This window comes from Acomys minous, assembly GCF_964271855.1.
Source record: "Acomys minous genome assembly, chromosome: 10".
Classification (NCBI taxonomy): Eukaryota; Metazoa; Chordata; class Mammalia; order Rodentia; family Muridae; genus Acomys; species Acomys minous.
This window is the reverse complement of record NC_140491.1, coordinates 97,906,584-97,923,959: the sequence shown is the minus strand read 5'-3', so window position 1 is coordinate 97,923,959 and position 17,376 is coordinate 97,906,584. Positions and strand designations below refer to the sequence as shown.

The 17,376-nt window shown below is 38.6% G+C and overlaps 1 protein-coding gene across 6 annotated transcripts in view; it reads left to right on the top strand.

Moving 5' to 3' along the window:
- Positions 1–15,316, top strand: part of KCNH7 (potassium voltage-gated channel subfamily H member 7) — a 448,856-nt gene extending 433,540 nt beyond the window's left edge. For all 6 annotated transcript variants that reach the window (XM_084799417.1, XM_084799415.1, XM_084799416.1 and 3 more), the window contains 2 exons: positions 8,341–8,533; positions 10,525–15,316. In XM_084799417.1, coding sequence (XP_084655543.1) covers positions 8,341–8,533; positions 10,525–10,791 — 460 coding nt within the window. In that variant the 3' untranslated portion in view covers positions 10,792–15,316. The remainder of the gene's footprint in view (positions 1–8,340; positions 8,534–10,524) is intronic.
- The last annotated feature ends 2,060 nt before the right edge of the window (positions 15,317–17,376 follow it).

Below are 17,376 nucleotides of genomic sequence, written 5' to 3'. Positions count from 1 at the left end.
GTTCCTTTCATTTTTCACACATGCCCATCTTCCTTGTTACGTCACATTTGCATTCAGTCTTTCATAGATTGTGCTTTTACCTAATTGGTGCGTGTGTCTATATATTCTCCAAACTACCTGTTGATTCTTCTATATTCAATGTATCCCTGAGTTTTGTCCATATGACATAAAATTACTTGCTTATTGAATGGTCTGGATGTGGCGTGCTCCCCACCTAAGCTTATATGCTGAACAGCTGATCCTCAGCAGGTGATTCTGCTTCGCAGATTGTTGAACCTTTACAGGAGGATGCTTAGCTGCATGATGGGGGTCACCTGTGCACAGCTATGTAATTTATAGCCTAACATATTTCCTGACGTACGTCTGCTTCCTGATCTACCCAGACATGAGCAAGCAGCTTCATGCTCCTGCTGTCACAACTGAAAGCCATTCTTACTGCCATGCCTTCTGTGGTGGTTCATTCGAGTGGGAATGGCCCCCCTAGAATCATGTGTTTGAATGCTTGCTTGGCCCATAAGGGGTAGCACTATGAACAGGTGTGACTTTGCTGGAGTAGGTGTGGCTTTGTTGAAGAACATGTAACACTGTGTGGATGGGCTTTGAGGATTTGTATGCTCAAGCTCCACCCAGTGTGGCACACAGTCTCCTTCTGCTGTCTGAGCATCAAGGTGTAGAGCTCTCAGCTCCTTCTCCAGCACCATGTCTGCCTGCATGCTGCTGTGTTTCTCTCCATGAAAATAATGGACTAAACCTCCGAACTGTAAGCCGGCCCCAATTAAATGTTGTCCTTTATAGGAATTGCCGTGATCATGGTGTCTCTTCATAGCAATAGAACCCCAACTAAGACATCTTCCTTTCCATGATAGACTATACCCTCAGATTCTGAGCCATAGTGAACTTCCAGGTCTTCAAGTTGTGTCTTGTCAGGTATTAGATTACAGCCATGAGAAAGCAGCTAATATAATATACTTGCTACCTGTGCTTAATTCCACTTCTTTCGTTTATGCTGGTAGTGGTAGATGTTGCTTCTTCTTGGGAACCAGAGTAAGTAAATGACAGAGAGAGCAGTGATTTAATTAGCACAGTACCAACATAGTGTGCACAATTGGTTATCCCAGGCCAATGATTCTCAACCTATGGGTTGTCACACAGACACACACACATACATACACACACACACACACACACACACACACACACAGACACACACACACACATATATATATACACACAATACAATTCATAACAGTAGCAAAATTAAATTTATGAAGAGCAACAAAATAAATTTATGATTGGGGGGTTGCCGTAATGTGAGGAATGGTATTAAAGGGTCACAGCATTAGGAAGTTTGAGAGCCACTAGTCTAGGTGAATCTGAATTATGTTCACTAAATTATTTATAGGCTGACTGAATAAAGTCATTTAAACATTCCAGGAATCATTTTTATATCAATCAGCAACATTGTTGTTCTTTTGCAGTCATATCTTGATATTCACAAAGGATGGGTTCCAAGATATCACTTAGGTACCAAAATCCATGTATGCTCAAACTTTTATGTAAAATAACATCATTTGCATGTAATTTACACATAATCTTCCTGCATCTAAATCATCTCTATATTACCAAAAATCATAATACGACATAAATGTTATGTCAGTAATTGTTAGATTATATTATTTAAGGAATAGTAACAAGAAAACATTTCTACACGTCTAGTATAAATGCAAAATTTTCTAGATGAGGAACTTAAAAATAAAGTCTGTTTGAACATAGGGACTACACATGCTCTACAGGACAAAGAATATGTGCATGCAGCTAAGTAATGCCTAACTATTATTTTACTTTATCTTTTTTGCTGGCATTTTCTTACTTCACATAAATTCCTAGGTTTGTCCCAGTCTTTAGGGCTAAAGTGAAAATTATTGTGTTACTTTGTTGTCTAATGATAAGTACCAATAATGTTTACAAGATACATAAAGATTAATTAAAATGTGTTTTCTATGTGTCCTAAAACTTAAAGTGCAAACTTTTAAGTATATATAGAATAAACACATTTGAGTTTAACCACCTATTGGTAACATTTATTGTTTTCTTACATTAGCATATTTTATAAATTTTCCACTGATAAAAAGAAAAGTAAATCTTTTCTGATATGTTCTGAGCATCTGCAAGTGCTTTCTGGACATGTTTTGAATAGTTGCCATAATTAGCAGTTCTTCTTAACTAATTTTTTCAATTATCTCTGATATCTTCACCAACATTTCATGGCATAAGTGAGTTTAGCCAATTTTAAAGTTCAAAACGTGATGTTTTTATTGAAGTCCACCTTCAACAACTCCTTTTTTTCCAATTTGTTCTAATTTGTTCTACAAAGTAAAACATATTAGGAAACAAAATCTAAAAGGTCAGTCTAACTCAGACTGTACCGTGAAGAGTGAGAGTCCTAAAACTCTTCTGAGAGTTGAATCTACCCTGGTTGACATTTATTCAAATGCAGATCTGTGAATATACAAATATTATATCTGAAATATAATCAAAACAAACACAAATAAGATACCTTGAGCAATCTTTGCTACAACTTCCTTTTTTTAGTGTTAATGACTAATTAAGCTACAGGTAGGCTTAAAGGTTTAGTTAATAGTTCTTATATATATTTATATAATGTGCCTAGATACATACATGGAGAAATTACAAATGCTTGATCCCACAGCAGAGTTTCTTAAGCTTTAACATGCACTCAGATCACATTGTAGAGCTACCGATTATAAGACAGAACAAAGTGGAGTTTGCAGAGTCTACTCTTAAACAGGCTGCCAGGGATACTCAGTGATGCTGGACCATGGAGCCCAAATAAGATGACCTAAGAGATGTAAAAGTTGTTGGCAATGGCCTTTCTCTTGCACAACACACAAAGCGATATGTCTGCATGTTACCAACATGACATTGAGCACCGCTGCATTTACTGTTACAATTTATTATCCATGTCCTTAACTTTCCTTTTTAGTGTTTGTATGGTGTGTATCTCTGTACATATGTAAACATGTGTGAGGATGCACATGCAAGGGTTCTGCCTATGTATACCTGTGTGCCTGTGTAGAGGGTGTCAATCTTGCTCAGTTTCTAACTTATGTATTCACTCAAGTTCTCTCAGCTGAACTCATAACTTGTCAGTTGGCTACCATAGCTACCCAGGTTTTTCTGGGGCATCTCCCTTCCCTGCCTCCTAACTGCCAGAATCAAAGGTGGGAGCCATATCTGCCCAGGTTTTCACAAGTGTTCTGAGGATGCAAACTCTGTTCCTCACACATGTCCTGCCAATAATGAGATCACATTCAGTTGTCACTCCTCGTGATGTTCTCAGCTCTCCTTCCTACCTGTCATGCCTGATTGATAACAGATCTTTGAGCAAAACTATTCTTTTTCCACAACTTTATCAATCAGGCAAAAAAACACAAAAAACAATAAAAACAAAAACAAAAAATCTAAAACTGGGTTATTTTGTGTTTTAAAAATAAAAGAAAAAATGGGACTTCTATTTCACTTTCTATAATTCTTCTTAAGCACTTTATTTAGTTTCAAAAGATTCCACTATAATTCAGCAAATAGAACTGGTCATAATATGAAAGTAAATATTGTTCATTGTAAAGACACTTATTACCATATCCTCTTTTGCTGAAATGCCCAATGCAAATGTTAATCGCCTAATTCATTTTTTAAAGTCTTGGAAACATCACACACACACACACACACACACACACACACACACACACACACACACACACACCATATATATAAAACTGTACTTATATATTTAGGAATATATGTATACATAATACAATATGCATATATATATATGTAACAACAGTTAATGAGAAAAGAGGCCATGAATTTGTTGGGCTTTTTTGTTTTTGTTTTTGTTTTTCTCATTTGGTTTTTCGAGACAGGGTTTCTCTGTGTAGTCTTGGCTGGCCTGGACTCACTTTGTAGACCAGGCTGGCCTCGAACTCACAGCGATCCGCCTGCCTCTGCCTCCCAAGGGCTGGGACAAAAGGCATGTACCCCCACACCAAGCTAAAAAGAGGCCATGAATTTGAAAGTAAGTAAGGAGTATATGAGAAGGCATGGAGGGAGGAAGGGCAAGGCAAAATGATGTAATTATATTACAATCACACAAAAAAATAAAAGAAATAATTTTATAAAGTGTTTAAAATAATGTAGGAAAGGAGACTGAAAGATAGTCAGCAGGCATCAAGCTCCAGAAAGGGCGCTATGAAGTACAGTGCTTACAGGATGTTGTGGTCTGGGCCTTCAAGGTAGGGAACTCTACTGATTTTTCCAGAATAAATACTCTAGAAGAGCAACTTCAAAGGAGGGAACTTTTACATTGAGTCATGGTTTCAGACATTGTCTTTCTGTGGCTTGTTGGGCTATGGTGAGGAAGAAGACAATGGCAGGAAAACATGGTGGGCACAGCTGTTTATCTCATAGCATCCAGGAAATGCAGAGTAACAGAAAGGTGCCTGGAACACCATAGAGGACCCATGGGCACACTCTCAGTGACGTACTGCCTCCAACTCAGCCCCAACATGGAAGGACTCCATTGCTTCCCAGTAGAGCTATCAACCTACAACTCAACATGATTCAGGCAGAATCTGCATTGTCAGATCCCTTCTCTATGACAGGATTAACCTGCCTGGAATTAATCCTTCAACACCTGAGCCTTCCGGAGATTCAATTTACTTCCAAGCTATCTTTAAAAAAGATAATTTGGATTTGATGGGCAAAGAGACGGGAGACTCCTATAGAAAGGCTTGATATGGTTTAGTTCAATTAGAAAGATTTTCAAATAGCTGATTTGTAGATATTTCTGTGCTGATAAACCTAGCTCTTCACTTAGTTTCATTTTTCTTAGACAAAATTTCCTTGCAACAATCAGCTATGCCAAGTTGATGGAAATAGTCTATGGTTTTATCTAAGTAGAATTAACAGAAATGGTCTCCAGTCACACTCTCTACGAGCCACTTTACCTGACATGATGTTCTCGGTGTGATTAAGTCCCACTCACAGCAGCAGACTGCAATTATTAGGCACATGGCTGCTGCAGTCCTGCGATCCTGTGAATGTATCTGCAATAGATGTTATTTAATAGAATCTATGATAAAAAGATTTCTTTTCCCTCGGAGACTGCTCATGTTTAACAAAGGCTTTACAGGACTCAGAAATATCATCATCTTGAGTCCGACATGTCAATGAGGCCTCTAGTCCAGTATCCACAGCTCAGCTATTTTACACTCAGTGCTATTGTGGCAATGATAGTAAAGAGCATCCTGTGATCTGTTCACCATTTAGATGTTGTTATACATAGTACATTTGCACAAATACTCATGAAGAAGGCTGAATTTTGAATTTTATCTCAGGGACTGGAGGAAAGAGAAACAGACATGCGGAGCTCACCAAAGATGACCACTCAAACACAGCGTATTGCCAATTGAAAGCCTTTATTCCAGCCTGCGCGGCCCACACCTAACTGTTTGGACCCTAATATCCAGAACAGGGGGGTTTAAAGGCAGAAACCATAGTAGGCTTTGAAAAGTCAACCAGTTTAACAGAAGGCAAAATAAGTTAGCTAGGACACCTTGACCTTTGGATCCTAGAATGGAGTTGGGCAGTCTTCCCTGGGGTTTTCCATCAAAGAGATCAAAGTCTAGTTAAACCAGAAATGGTCTCAGCAAGAACACAAATGGAGGAAAGTTTGTACTCTTGCCCCGTCACAAAATAATTCTGAATGATTTAAATGAGAGAAGAATTTTTGGTGCTGATAAAATTTGAGTTGAACCTTAAAATATGAAATGGAAAAATCAATTCTTAACAACAAAATAATTTGTCTGTTCTTTTTAACTTGTAGCATAATTACACAAGACATTTAGGCATCATCTAAGTTGATAACTGTATTTTTCCATTTTCAGTGTGCAGCAGTGACATTTACATAACACAATCAGACATATTTTAAAAGCTATTGGTATGAGGAAGATGATGGCATGAGATCTCATTATATTTACCAATGAAAGAAGAGCTATAAAAATATTTTTTAATTCAAAGAGAACGATTTTGAATGTTAGGATTAAAAGGTAAAAAGAACTTAGTGTCTGGCTTGCCTTTAAACCCATTAACTCTAGACACTCGAGAAAAAGTGACTGTGGGCTAGACTGGCCTCCCTGCATAGGAAGATATCTCAAAATAAAAATGAATATATATACATATATATAGCTTTTTAAATGCTTTCCATATGTTAATTTTCTTTCAAATCAAAGCTAATTTCTAAAAGTATGTGCATTTAATTGGACAAATAGTTCTTTTTTTAATTCAATGGGAAATCATAAACACAAGTGTGATAATTCAAAGAACTTTCTAAAAAGGCATATGGTCCAAATCTTGTTCTTACACCCACGAAATCCCTTGTCTTAAGCTGTGCACAGAGGGGAACCAAACTGTATGTGAGGTTTGCAGCACCAGACGTGTGTGAGGGGGTGTAGTAAAGTAACTGCTGACGCGAAGGCTCCACGGTATGGTTAAGGGGGTTTGTTTGTTTGTTTGTTTGTTTGTTTGTTTTTGCTTGTTTGAGATATAAAACAGTCAGAAGCATCTGGAAGTCAATTGGACAAGGGGGTGGGGAGAAGAGCAGGGGACAGAGTAGAGAAAGCATGGTGAGAATACCAGGAGGAGCAGAGAACAGGAGGATAGCAAAGAGAGCGGGGGGTGGGGGGGGGTGGGGGGGGTGGGGGGGGGGTGGTGGGGGGGTGGGGGGGGTCAGAGCAGTGAAACCACAGTGGGTTAGAAGAAGGATGAGTAGCTGGGGAAAGAAGAAGCTGTGGGCTGCGTGGGCTGCAGTGTAGAAGAGGAAGCGAGTAGGGCCAGAACGCTGGCCTGGACTTTGAGATATATAAACAAGTACTTCTGCGGAGGGGACAGAGGGGACTTGGAGTCTACCTTGATTTGCTAGTGTGTTGCCAGAGGGATATATTTTAACTGGAGAGCCCTATGTCCTTTTTTTTTTTTTTTTTTTTTTTTTTTTTATTTTGGAGATAAGGGAAATGATTCCTCCCCGCAGATGGGAACTGGTTTCACAAGTTCCCGAAGAATGCTGGCTTTTTATCTAACTGCCAGAAATCCTACTGTAGGCCAGGTTGAGCTCACTTTTGGATATTTGGAGCATGTTTGAGTTTGGGGAATTGGAGTTTCCTTTGGGCCTGGCACAAACCAATTGGTATTTTTCTATTTTCTCCCGAATTTTAAAATGAGTGGATGGTTCACTACTTGTGAGAACTGGAGAAAGCAATGGTTGTTTGTACGTGGTGCAAGCCAGATGAGTCACAGAGGCAAGCAAAGTTTGTTTGCTCTGTCTCTTAAATACCAAAGCTCTGGGACACAGATTGGGAAGGAATTTAATGTTCAACAGCATTAAACATATTTTTAAAAAAGAATGAAAGAAAGAGAAAGAAAGAAAGAAAGAAAGAAAGAGAAAGGAAGACGGGAAGGAAGGAAGACCATGACCAAAGCAATTTGAGGAAGAAAGGGTTTATGCAACTTATGCTTCCTTATCACAATATTCATCAAAGAAAGTCAGAACTCAAACAGGGCAAGAACCTGGAAGCAAAAGCTGATGCAGAGGTCATGAAGGGGTGCTGCTTACTGAAGTTCCTCATGGCTTGCTCAGCTGCTTTGTTATAGAACCCAGGACCACCAGCCCAGGGATGGCTCCACCCACAGTGGACTCAGCCCTCCCCCATTGACCACTAATTAAGAAAATGGCCTACAGCCAGTCTTATGGAAGCATTTTCTCAATTGAGGTTCGCTCCTTTCACATAACTTTAGTGTGTGTGTCAAGCTGACATTGTACTATCCAACACAGTGAAAATACCAATTTTGTAAGATGTTTTCCTAAGATGTTGTGATCATAAAGAAATGTTTTACCAAATTCTTCTTTGAAGAGGGGGAAAAAACAGTTCACAAAGAATTAAGTGAATACCTAATCAAACTTTGGTAATTACTGATCACAGCATTCCAAATGTGTTTCCTATGTCAAAATCAATAAAGGTTTGTAAAAATAATGGCTATTACGTGTACCCTCTTTTTTGTTAGTACATGCATGAGACATCAATGGTCTCTTGGGGTAAATGGTCCTACAGACAAGGTCAGGTAGGAGAGTCTCTCCCCCTGCCCTGTTTTTCCTGTTTAGAGCAGCTCATAGTTCTGTTTGTTAGCCACGCTAAGACTTTCTCAGATGTTCCTGCAAGTCAGGACTATTCAAAACCGACTTTCCCTTTTCTGTATGCCTTGCAGACTTGAATCCCAGATGACAACAGACATCCAGACCATCTTACAGCTCCTGCAGAAACAAAGCACAGTGGTCCCTCCAGCCTATAGCATGGTAACTGCAGGAGCAGAGTATCAGAGGCCAGTCCTCCGCCTGCTGAAGACCAGTCACCCCAGAGCGTCCATTAAGACTGACAGGAGTTTTAGCCCCTCCTCACAAGTGAGTGTAGACATTGTAAACCCAGAGTGTCTCTTGGAGTGTATTTCCAGGGATCACTTGACTAAGAATCAAATGTAAAAAATATGGATTTCCATTCTCATCTGTTTATTCTCAGAGTTCCTGTAAATTGGACTTGTGTTTTGCATCACGTGCCCTTAAAAGTTGCAAGCAACAGACTTAAAGAAAAATTTAAACATTGATATTTATGTGTACATGTGTGTGTACGTGTGTGTGTGTCTGTCTGTCTGTCTGTCTGTCTGTCTTGGTGAGTATGAGTGTATGGCTGTAGAGGGCAGAGAACAAGCATCAGGTTTCTAGATAGTTCTCCATCTTATTTTTTTTTTGAGAAAGTTATGTTATTAATGATGTATATTATTTTTAAGATAGCTCTCTCACTGAAACTCCATCACTGATTGGTATACTATAGAGATTTTAATGGTAAGGGGTATCTCTTGATTAACTAAAAAAAAAAAAAAAAAGACACACAAGAAAGCCTGTAACTCGCTACAGTACTGGAAAGCAGGATGTATCTTCAAGAAGAAAAAAGACATGGCAGCTAGCTGGACTATACCTGTTGTTTAAATACAGTCAGATTGGCAAACACATATGTAGGCCACTTATCACCAGAATTCTCTAAAGTTTTATCACTTTGGTAGTGATAATTACCTAACTAATGGTAATTAATATACATGGTAAAGACAAGGCATATGGAGTATCTTTTATCCTGATTCCAAGCCTTCTAATAGTGCCCTTTTCAGTTATTTAAATGTCGTGGGCAATTGGAAGGAAAAGAGATTATTTCAGTAAGAACATGTAGACAATCTTGTGGACATTTTCTGTTGGAGGATGGTCTAATGTGTTTTGATGCTAATTACTGCTTGCTGTCTCTGTGACCCACCTTTTGACCAATAAAGGCCAATCACCTGGACAGGGCAACTGAGATAGGTGTGGCTAAGGTTCCTAGGCTTAGAGAGAGAGAGAGAGAGAGAGAGAGAGAGAGAGAGAGAGAGAGAGAGAGAGAGAGAGAGAGAGAGAGAGAATCCTGGGAAGAGAAGAAGAGACCAGAAGAAGAAAGACCGGGGAAGAGAGAGGAGAAGGAGGTCTCGCCAACGTGGGTTAGGTACAAGAAAAGCCCGTGGCCGGCATGGGTGGAAGATTCATCCCAGATGAAGAGCATTAGCAAGTATTTTGGATTATGGATGGGAGGAAGCTTGATAGAATTTATTGGAAGCAGATGACATGGGATTGGGGCAGGTATGGGATAACTGCCCCGCTATGGGAAATACTTTAGAGAATTGATATCTGCTCTGCCCTAGGTTAACTAAGGCTATTTTAAAATATAACAAATGTATTCTGTCTTGATTGATTGCTAGCAGGTTATACTGATGTAATAATATAGGCCTGATAATAAACATTCTTAGGCCCTAATGATAATTTTAAAACAACACATTTCTGTACAGATCTTGAATGTAAAATATTCTAGGAAGTAAAACATGATAACAGAAGCTAGGGTGTTAGACGGAAAATTATGACAATCTTCCCACATATAAGAGCTATTTTATCTCTGACTTGTTTTTAATGAATGGGAAATACATACAACTATGTATTTTACTCATAGTTTGCAGTTGGTTTAGACAGTAATTTCTGATAGGAATCATGATTTTATTTCCTTTATCTTTTTCCTTCTTAGGTAAAACTAGTCACCAAGAGACATTTCTTAATCCTGTCTTCTTTTGGATTAAAACTCACCAATCTTAAAACAAAACAAAACAAAAAACTGAAACCTGGCTTCAGAGTGAAATTAAAGTCCTTTACTTGAGAGAATGGAACCCTAATGTCTTGAATAGTTTAGGAGAGAGATGTCAGCAAATACCCTTAACCACATACACTGAATAGGGAGAGAAAAAAAAACACATCTGGATCACGTGACCATCATTTTTGTTGACTATTGGAGTGAATTATGAAAGTGAATTTTCTTTTCTTTCTACCAGTGTCCTGAATTTCTCGACCTTGAAAAATCTAAACTCAAATCCAAAGAACTGCTCTCCAGCGGAAGGCATCTGAACACAGCCTCAGAAGACAACTTGACTTCACTTTTAAAACAAGACAGTGATGTGTCTTCAGAGCTTGACGCACGGCAAAGAAAAACTTACCTTCATCCCATCCGGCATCCATCTCTGCCAGATTCTTCCCTAAGCACTGTAGGGATCTTGGGTCTCCATAGGCATGTTTCTGATCCTGGTCTTCCAGGAAAGTAATCATTTTGTACTATTCTCTCCACATCCGATGTAAGTGCTTTTAATGGCTGTTTTCCTTTTTGTATTTAAATCCTCTCTACTTGACTCAGGGGCTCACAAGGTACCATTATATGCAAAAGTACTGTATATTTTTCCTAAATTGAAGCTTGTAAGGTAAAGTTTAGCAGTTAGGATGTAAATATACATAAGAGCTTTTGGTTCCAAATGTTAAAACTGCCAGCATCTCAAGGCACCTTATTTTTTAATTTTATTTTTTAAATCATGTGCATGTTAGGAAACTCCAGTTTCTCTTGCATGGAGACTCCTATGGACCGCGTTTACTGATCCAGTGCTTCATTATGAAAATGCCTTCCAAGCAAACAGGAAACCCAGGAATGAACGCGTTCACAAATGTAACTCAGATAATCCTCAATTTATGGGAGGTCAGGGAAGATGAAGGGAAGTTAGCTGCTTTGGAGAACAGATATCCTTCTGTGTTGACATGTAATTTCCTATAACAATTATTTTTAAAGATGCAAAGTTTGAGTTATACATATCAGTCAGAAAGGGAGCAAAATCAAAAAAAAAAAATAGCAAAAGATATAGTGTAAAAGGCAGATGGAGGTGGGCTTAGTAAAGTCCCGGTCCCACAGATGAAAACTCCTGTGAGGTTTCAACAGCGACCCCAATCTGGTTTCGTCTCCCAGTTTACATAAGCCCTGCAACAAAAGCTACGCATTTTGGAAAGGTAACAGCACGAAGCTGTCCCAGGCTGCCATAGGTGAGAGAACAGTGAGAAGCAGTTACCTGCTCCTACCTTTCCCTGGCCAGTGAGCAGTCTGTCTGTAAGAAGGCTCTAAACCGGCTTTTAGGCAGGCCGGTGGGGGAAGGACAGAAAGATCTGTGATTTCTGCCCTACTTTTGGACAGATCAAGGAAGCACAATGCTCCACAGAGCTTTTGTCTTCAGCTAAACAATCATGAACATGAACACAGGACATTATTGAGAGAATAAAACAGGCTCTCTAGTAAATTCTGCAGTAGCTGCACTCACAAATTACCTAAAATATTAACAGTAGTGCATTTTTCTGAAGGCTTAAGATGAAAATTAGTTTGTATGTTGGGGTGGTCCTTAACATGCCACTAACACAAAAAGACACAATTTCTTCAGATTTATATATGAAAACAACTTTGCATTTGATTAAATAGTGCACACCCATATCTTTTTTAAAACGAGCAATTTCAGAATATCTACGTCAACAAAACTCTTTTTTTCTTTCTTTCTTTTTTTTAATATTTTATTTTAAAGAATGGGTTGTTTCCTTGCTTGGAAATGGGTTTTATACCAGCTGTGGCAAACAGTACTCATTGACCCACCTAGAAGATTCTTAAGTTACTTAAAAGTCAAGGGAAAAACTCATTACATATAAGTTGGGTTGATTATACCTTGATTCTACATCACAGGCTATATGGTAGAGGAGTGCTCTAACATCTTTGAATGGTAGGTACTGTTTGGGGGACGGAGATGTCATTTGGGTCATAAAATCAACATAAGGAAAGATACAATTTATAATTCTGATTGGATAAACTCTAGTTAAATTTCATTTTCAACTCAACTATAATTTAAAAATTATCAGAGACTGACTTGCTGTGTTCTTTTCTCCTGAATAAACACTCAGACATTTTTTTTTTGAAAGGTTCTTAGTTTTCCTGATTCTTATGCTCCCACAGAGCTTTAAATAGTATTCCATCTGCACATTAAGTGGTTTAATTTTCCTTCACCTTTGACATTAACCTGTCAATCTACTTCAACTGCAAGCAATTTATTAAATGTGCATAACACTACCACTCTATTTAAAACGTGATTAGAGTGGCCTTAGATTGTTCCCTATGTATTTTTAAGCCATCACAGAATTTGCTACTCTGATCTGTACACAGGGCACACTCTCATTCTTACTTAATTTAAGAAAAGTAATCATAAGTGATTGCATACTTACAGCAAAAGACCGGTCAAATCAACACAAGTATAATAATTAGAACGGGCTTCCCAGTGATTTATACAGTACAAATACACATGTAGACTGAAGGCCTGTTTCAGTTGTTCCTTCAACAGATGTTTGAATGATGTGCCGTACACAGGAGAGAGAAAGTCATGCAAGTAGTGAACAATTTAGAAGTAGGGATCTTATTTCCATTACGGGGAGCACATTTCTGCAGCAGCTGCAACAAATTTCCTATGAACTATTCTGCCTAAGCTCCATGAGCATTCAGAATAAATTCACGAGAGATTGCTCACTTGGCAGGTGAGGAATCGGGAGCTGGTTGTTTGATTAGTGAATGCTTCTGCCGCAACATGTGGTATGACACACGTACAATTCAGCCCGTCGAAAGCCTCAGTTTATACTCTTTTAAGAAGCTGGGCATGCAGGCAAGGGAAGATGATTGGGTGGTACAACAAGCAGCCAGCTGGTTTAAATTCTAGCACAATGCAAGCTCTTCCCTTCTTAATTCTTGTTTGCTCTTTAAATCATAAGTCTCAGAGAGCTGTGTAGAAATACAAAGAGATCTTTTTTTGTTGTTTTTCTATAGAAAATTAGTTTTAAAAGTGCCCAAGCAACATAAAGATGTATGTAGTCATAAATGTAAGATGAACAGTTTAACTGACTTATGGATAATAATAGCAGTTACATTGATGCACAATAGCCACCCTAAAATGGCTTTAAAATAGCATTGCCTACCTATTATCTATAGCTAAAGTAGCCTGTCACCTCCACCGTGGGGTCCTGCCCAAGGCCAGGTCTAACTGCTGCACCAGCCAAACGGCAGAAGGCAACCGCTTTCCTTAGAGGGAATTAAAAGCACTGATGTCAAAATCACCTTTTGCTTCTAGCCCAAAATTAGCATCTCATCCCATGTCCTAAGACAATAAAATAAAATAAATAAAGTAAAAAAAAAAGTAAGTGCTATCTTCAAGTTTATTTAGATGAGACGTTCTCCTGCTGCTATTAATTGCTGGACAGAGAATTGCCTCTAAGACTCATCATTTTATCCCAGAGGGGAGTCCCGTACTTTAATTAGTTGATGAGAAAATCAGGAATAAAAACATACAGAAATGATGTTTTTAATGTGATAGTCACTAATTCAACAAACAGGGGGAAAGTAGTGGGCCAATTTGAGACAGTGTAAATTTCAAGTTATTATAATTGACTGGCCATGAGAATTAAGTTTGTCTACTCTTCTTGTCAGGAGAGAGGGCATACTGACATTGGGAATCAGGATTAATAGGTGCATATTAGAACTCAAGACTGTGTAGACTTGAACTTGTACAATGCTCCAAAACACCAAGGAGAAAACATTTGTATTCAAACGTCATTTTCAAATCCCTACTTACACATTCTAGGTCAGGATAATATTTATCACCTCCTTAGAATAATTAATAATAAATAGTAGTTATATATTTGGAAAAAAGCAATTCAGTAAATTATCCAGTTATTAGAAACGTCCTGTAACTCTGGCTATAATTTAATATAAGGAACTCTATTGTGTTTGTTCATGGATGAAACAAAACCAAAAAACATGGTCTTGACATGTTAATGGGTTTGTTACTCGATGTTTAAAACTTTTAGATTAAAAAAATCCATTATTTTATTTTAATGACATTTTTGTAATAACACAAATATGACAATCCTATGCATTCCAAGAGGCACTAGGAAGACAAATTGCTATGGAGTGTCCTCAAGCTGTGATCCTGAAGTTAGCAGTGCTCACATCACCTAAGAACTGGGAAAACAGTCCTGGATCTCATGCCAGACATACTAAATCAGACACACGAAGGCAGGGACCCAGCACCAATCCTACAATGAGCTCTCCCTCACATCCTCTGTACACACACTAACACACTGAGGTCCGCTATGAACACGCTGTAGTCAGGCCAGCTCGATCCTAACAGTAACTCTTTCATTCACATGCTGTGTGACCCCGAGTGAATAACCTTCTTTGAGTTTTTTCCTGACTATGTAAAAGTGATGTTACAGTCGTTGCCTCACTGAAGTTTGAGAAGAAACAAAAAAAAATTTTTTTAATGCCTGGCACAAAATAAGTGACTTAAACAATTCTAAAATCTACTCCCACCCTCTACCCTGCAAAACATGACATTAAGAACAATTAGGACCACAATTTTCTTCTGCACAAGTGCTAAATAGGTAAATCACTGTTTCCATGACTAAAGCTTTTGATTGAGAACAACAACAACAACAACAACAAAAACCCCACATAAATGTGGCTACAATCTCCCCTTAGTGTTGTGCTATTAGTTCTACAACTTTAAAGTAATAATACTGACAACATTGGTGGTGAGAATATGACTTTCAGTGTTAAGGAAAAAATATCTGCTCTGCATTGATGTTACCTTCTGCAAGGTGACCCATCCTATTCAAGTCTCCTAGAGTATACTCTATTCTATTTACAAAATTCCATTTTGAAAGTAGACACACAATTGCTGTTTTTACAAAGAGCATAACTTCAAAGTGGTAATGGCAGCACCCCCGCCCCCGCTCCCCGCCCGCTCCCCGCCCGCTCCCCGCCCCCCACCCCCCGCCCCCGCTCCCCCCGCCCCTAGCCCCAGATCCTTCTCAAGATCTGACACCCCAATTCTTGTATAGAGTACTGGGTGGCAAAAAGGTTCAGTGTGGTAACCCTGAAATGAAAGCGTGCCTTGCCCATTTATGACTGAGGAAGAACCTCAAGCGAACCCCAGTATTCAAAACCATGTAAATACAAGTGGTTTCTGAAAACTGTCTCAGAAATGTACACAAGGAAGCGCGCGCAAGCGACGCATGCGTAAAGATGCAAGTTCGTCCCTGTGGCTTGCGCATCACCACAGAGAGGTGGTGACCGATTACCACGGAAAGACACTCCCATCATCATCTTCTTCTCCCCCACCTGCCTCCCCACACCGACACCCAGTGCATAACAGAAATCTACAAAGTGGTTTTCCTGCACTTGCCAAAAATGAGGCTGCTCAAAGGAGACTGTTACTGTTGGGGCGACCACCTCTGTGTTAGCTCTCAAGTATTTTGTCAATATGTGCAGAACACATCGACACTGAAGATGCTGTCTAGATTTGAGATGGGTTGTAACTCCTCTCCCTAGCTTCCCAAATGTTCCCATTCAGAGTAGTCTGCTTATGGTTCTTAAAGGGGTGTTAACATTTTTAAAACTCAAAGGATATTCTCAATACTTTATAAAATGTTAGGTATCATGGCTGAGCAAGGCCCATGCCTAGAATGTCATTATAGCCTTTTGTGGTAAAAATGCAAACCGTTTGTTTTAATGCCCACTACAGAAGAAAATTCATAAAAGACATGAACTGACCTATGACAGTGTGAAAAGAAAGTATCACAAAGGTTATTTTGTTGCCTATTACGTGGAAGTTGAGAGATGACTAATTGGAAGTTATTTAAAACTAAAATGTTATTACTATAAACAACAATAGAACACTCACAGAAATGGAATACACTCAGTTGACCCTGTCCATCACTGTACTGGACATGATCAAATTTTTCAACAACATAGCAAGAGCTATTGCAGTAGTGCCCACAGTTAAACGCTTTCATTATGAGAAGTGGCGATGTGAGCATGGCTATTCTTTTAAAATTAATGTCAAAACTTAGCTTAATTTCTAAAATGTACTCATTGACATCTGTGGCCTCCATAAGTTAACATGTTTTGAAAGATGTAAAATAATCTGGTACACCTGTGATTTCAAAGCTTTATGTATTTAACTCACACTCTTCAGTCCTCTTCCGGTATATTACGATGCAATCTTAAAAACGCACAATTGTCAATAGGCACAGCTGTGAGCATTTGAACTGTATTAGTTTTCATTCTAATTTATGCTGTGTTTGAGTGCATAAGAAAAGTCCACACCATATTCCTTATCACTCATTAGGAGGAAACCTGAAAGGCGAGTAAAGTTTGGATGAGCTCCTTCTCCACTTTTCTCAAATGCTCAGAGTTACAACAGCAGTGATATGGCATGGCACCCTTCTCCCAGTGAAAATACCCAGAAATCCCTACTTTACTCCTAGGCACCCACAGATTCTAACAAAAGGCCTATGGCCTCATTATAGCAGAAGTTTTGATTTTATGATTCTGATGAGAAAATGTATTATCCCAGAAGGCTTGCCAGTCAAGGAATAATGTATTTCAGAAAAAAAAAATGTATGTGATGACTTGAAAATGTCTGTCTGCTATAAGGAAGCTCACACACATCCTGTTATGTAAAACTCTGGAATGCTTTAAACTAGATGAAACAATCAACCAAAACACATACTACTTCATAGTCTTTATGCACATAATGTAGCATGGAATCATGATGCTTTTGAAATATTCAGTGCAGAAATATTTATTTTTTAGCCAATATTTTCCTCAAAGACTGGATGTGGTGTTGACAGTGTAATCTATTTGCACAGCTAGTTTTGCAATAACATTCTACAAATAACTGTATATAAGAAAAGTGTAAATTTCATGTACAAATGGCTGCAAATTTTTGGTAGCTGAAAGAAATGTACAAGTTGTATTGAAAATATTATATATATATATATAT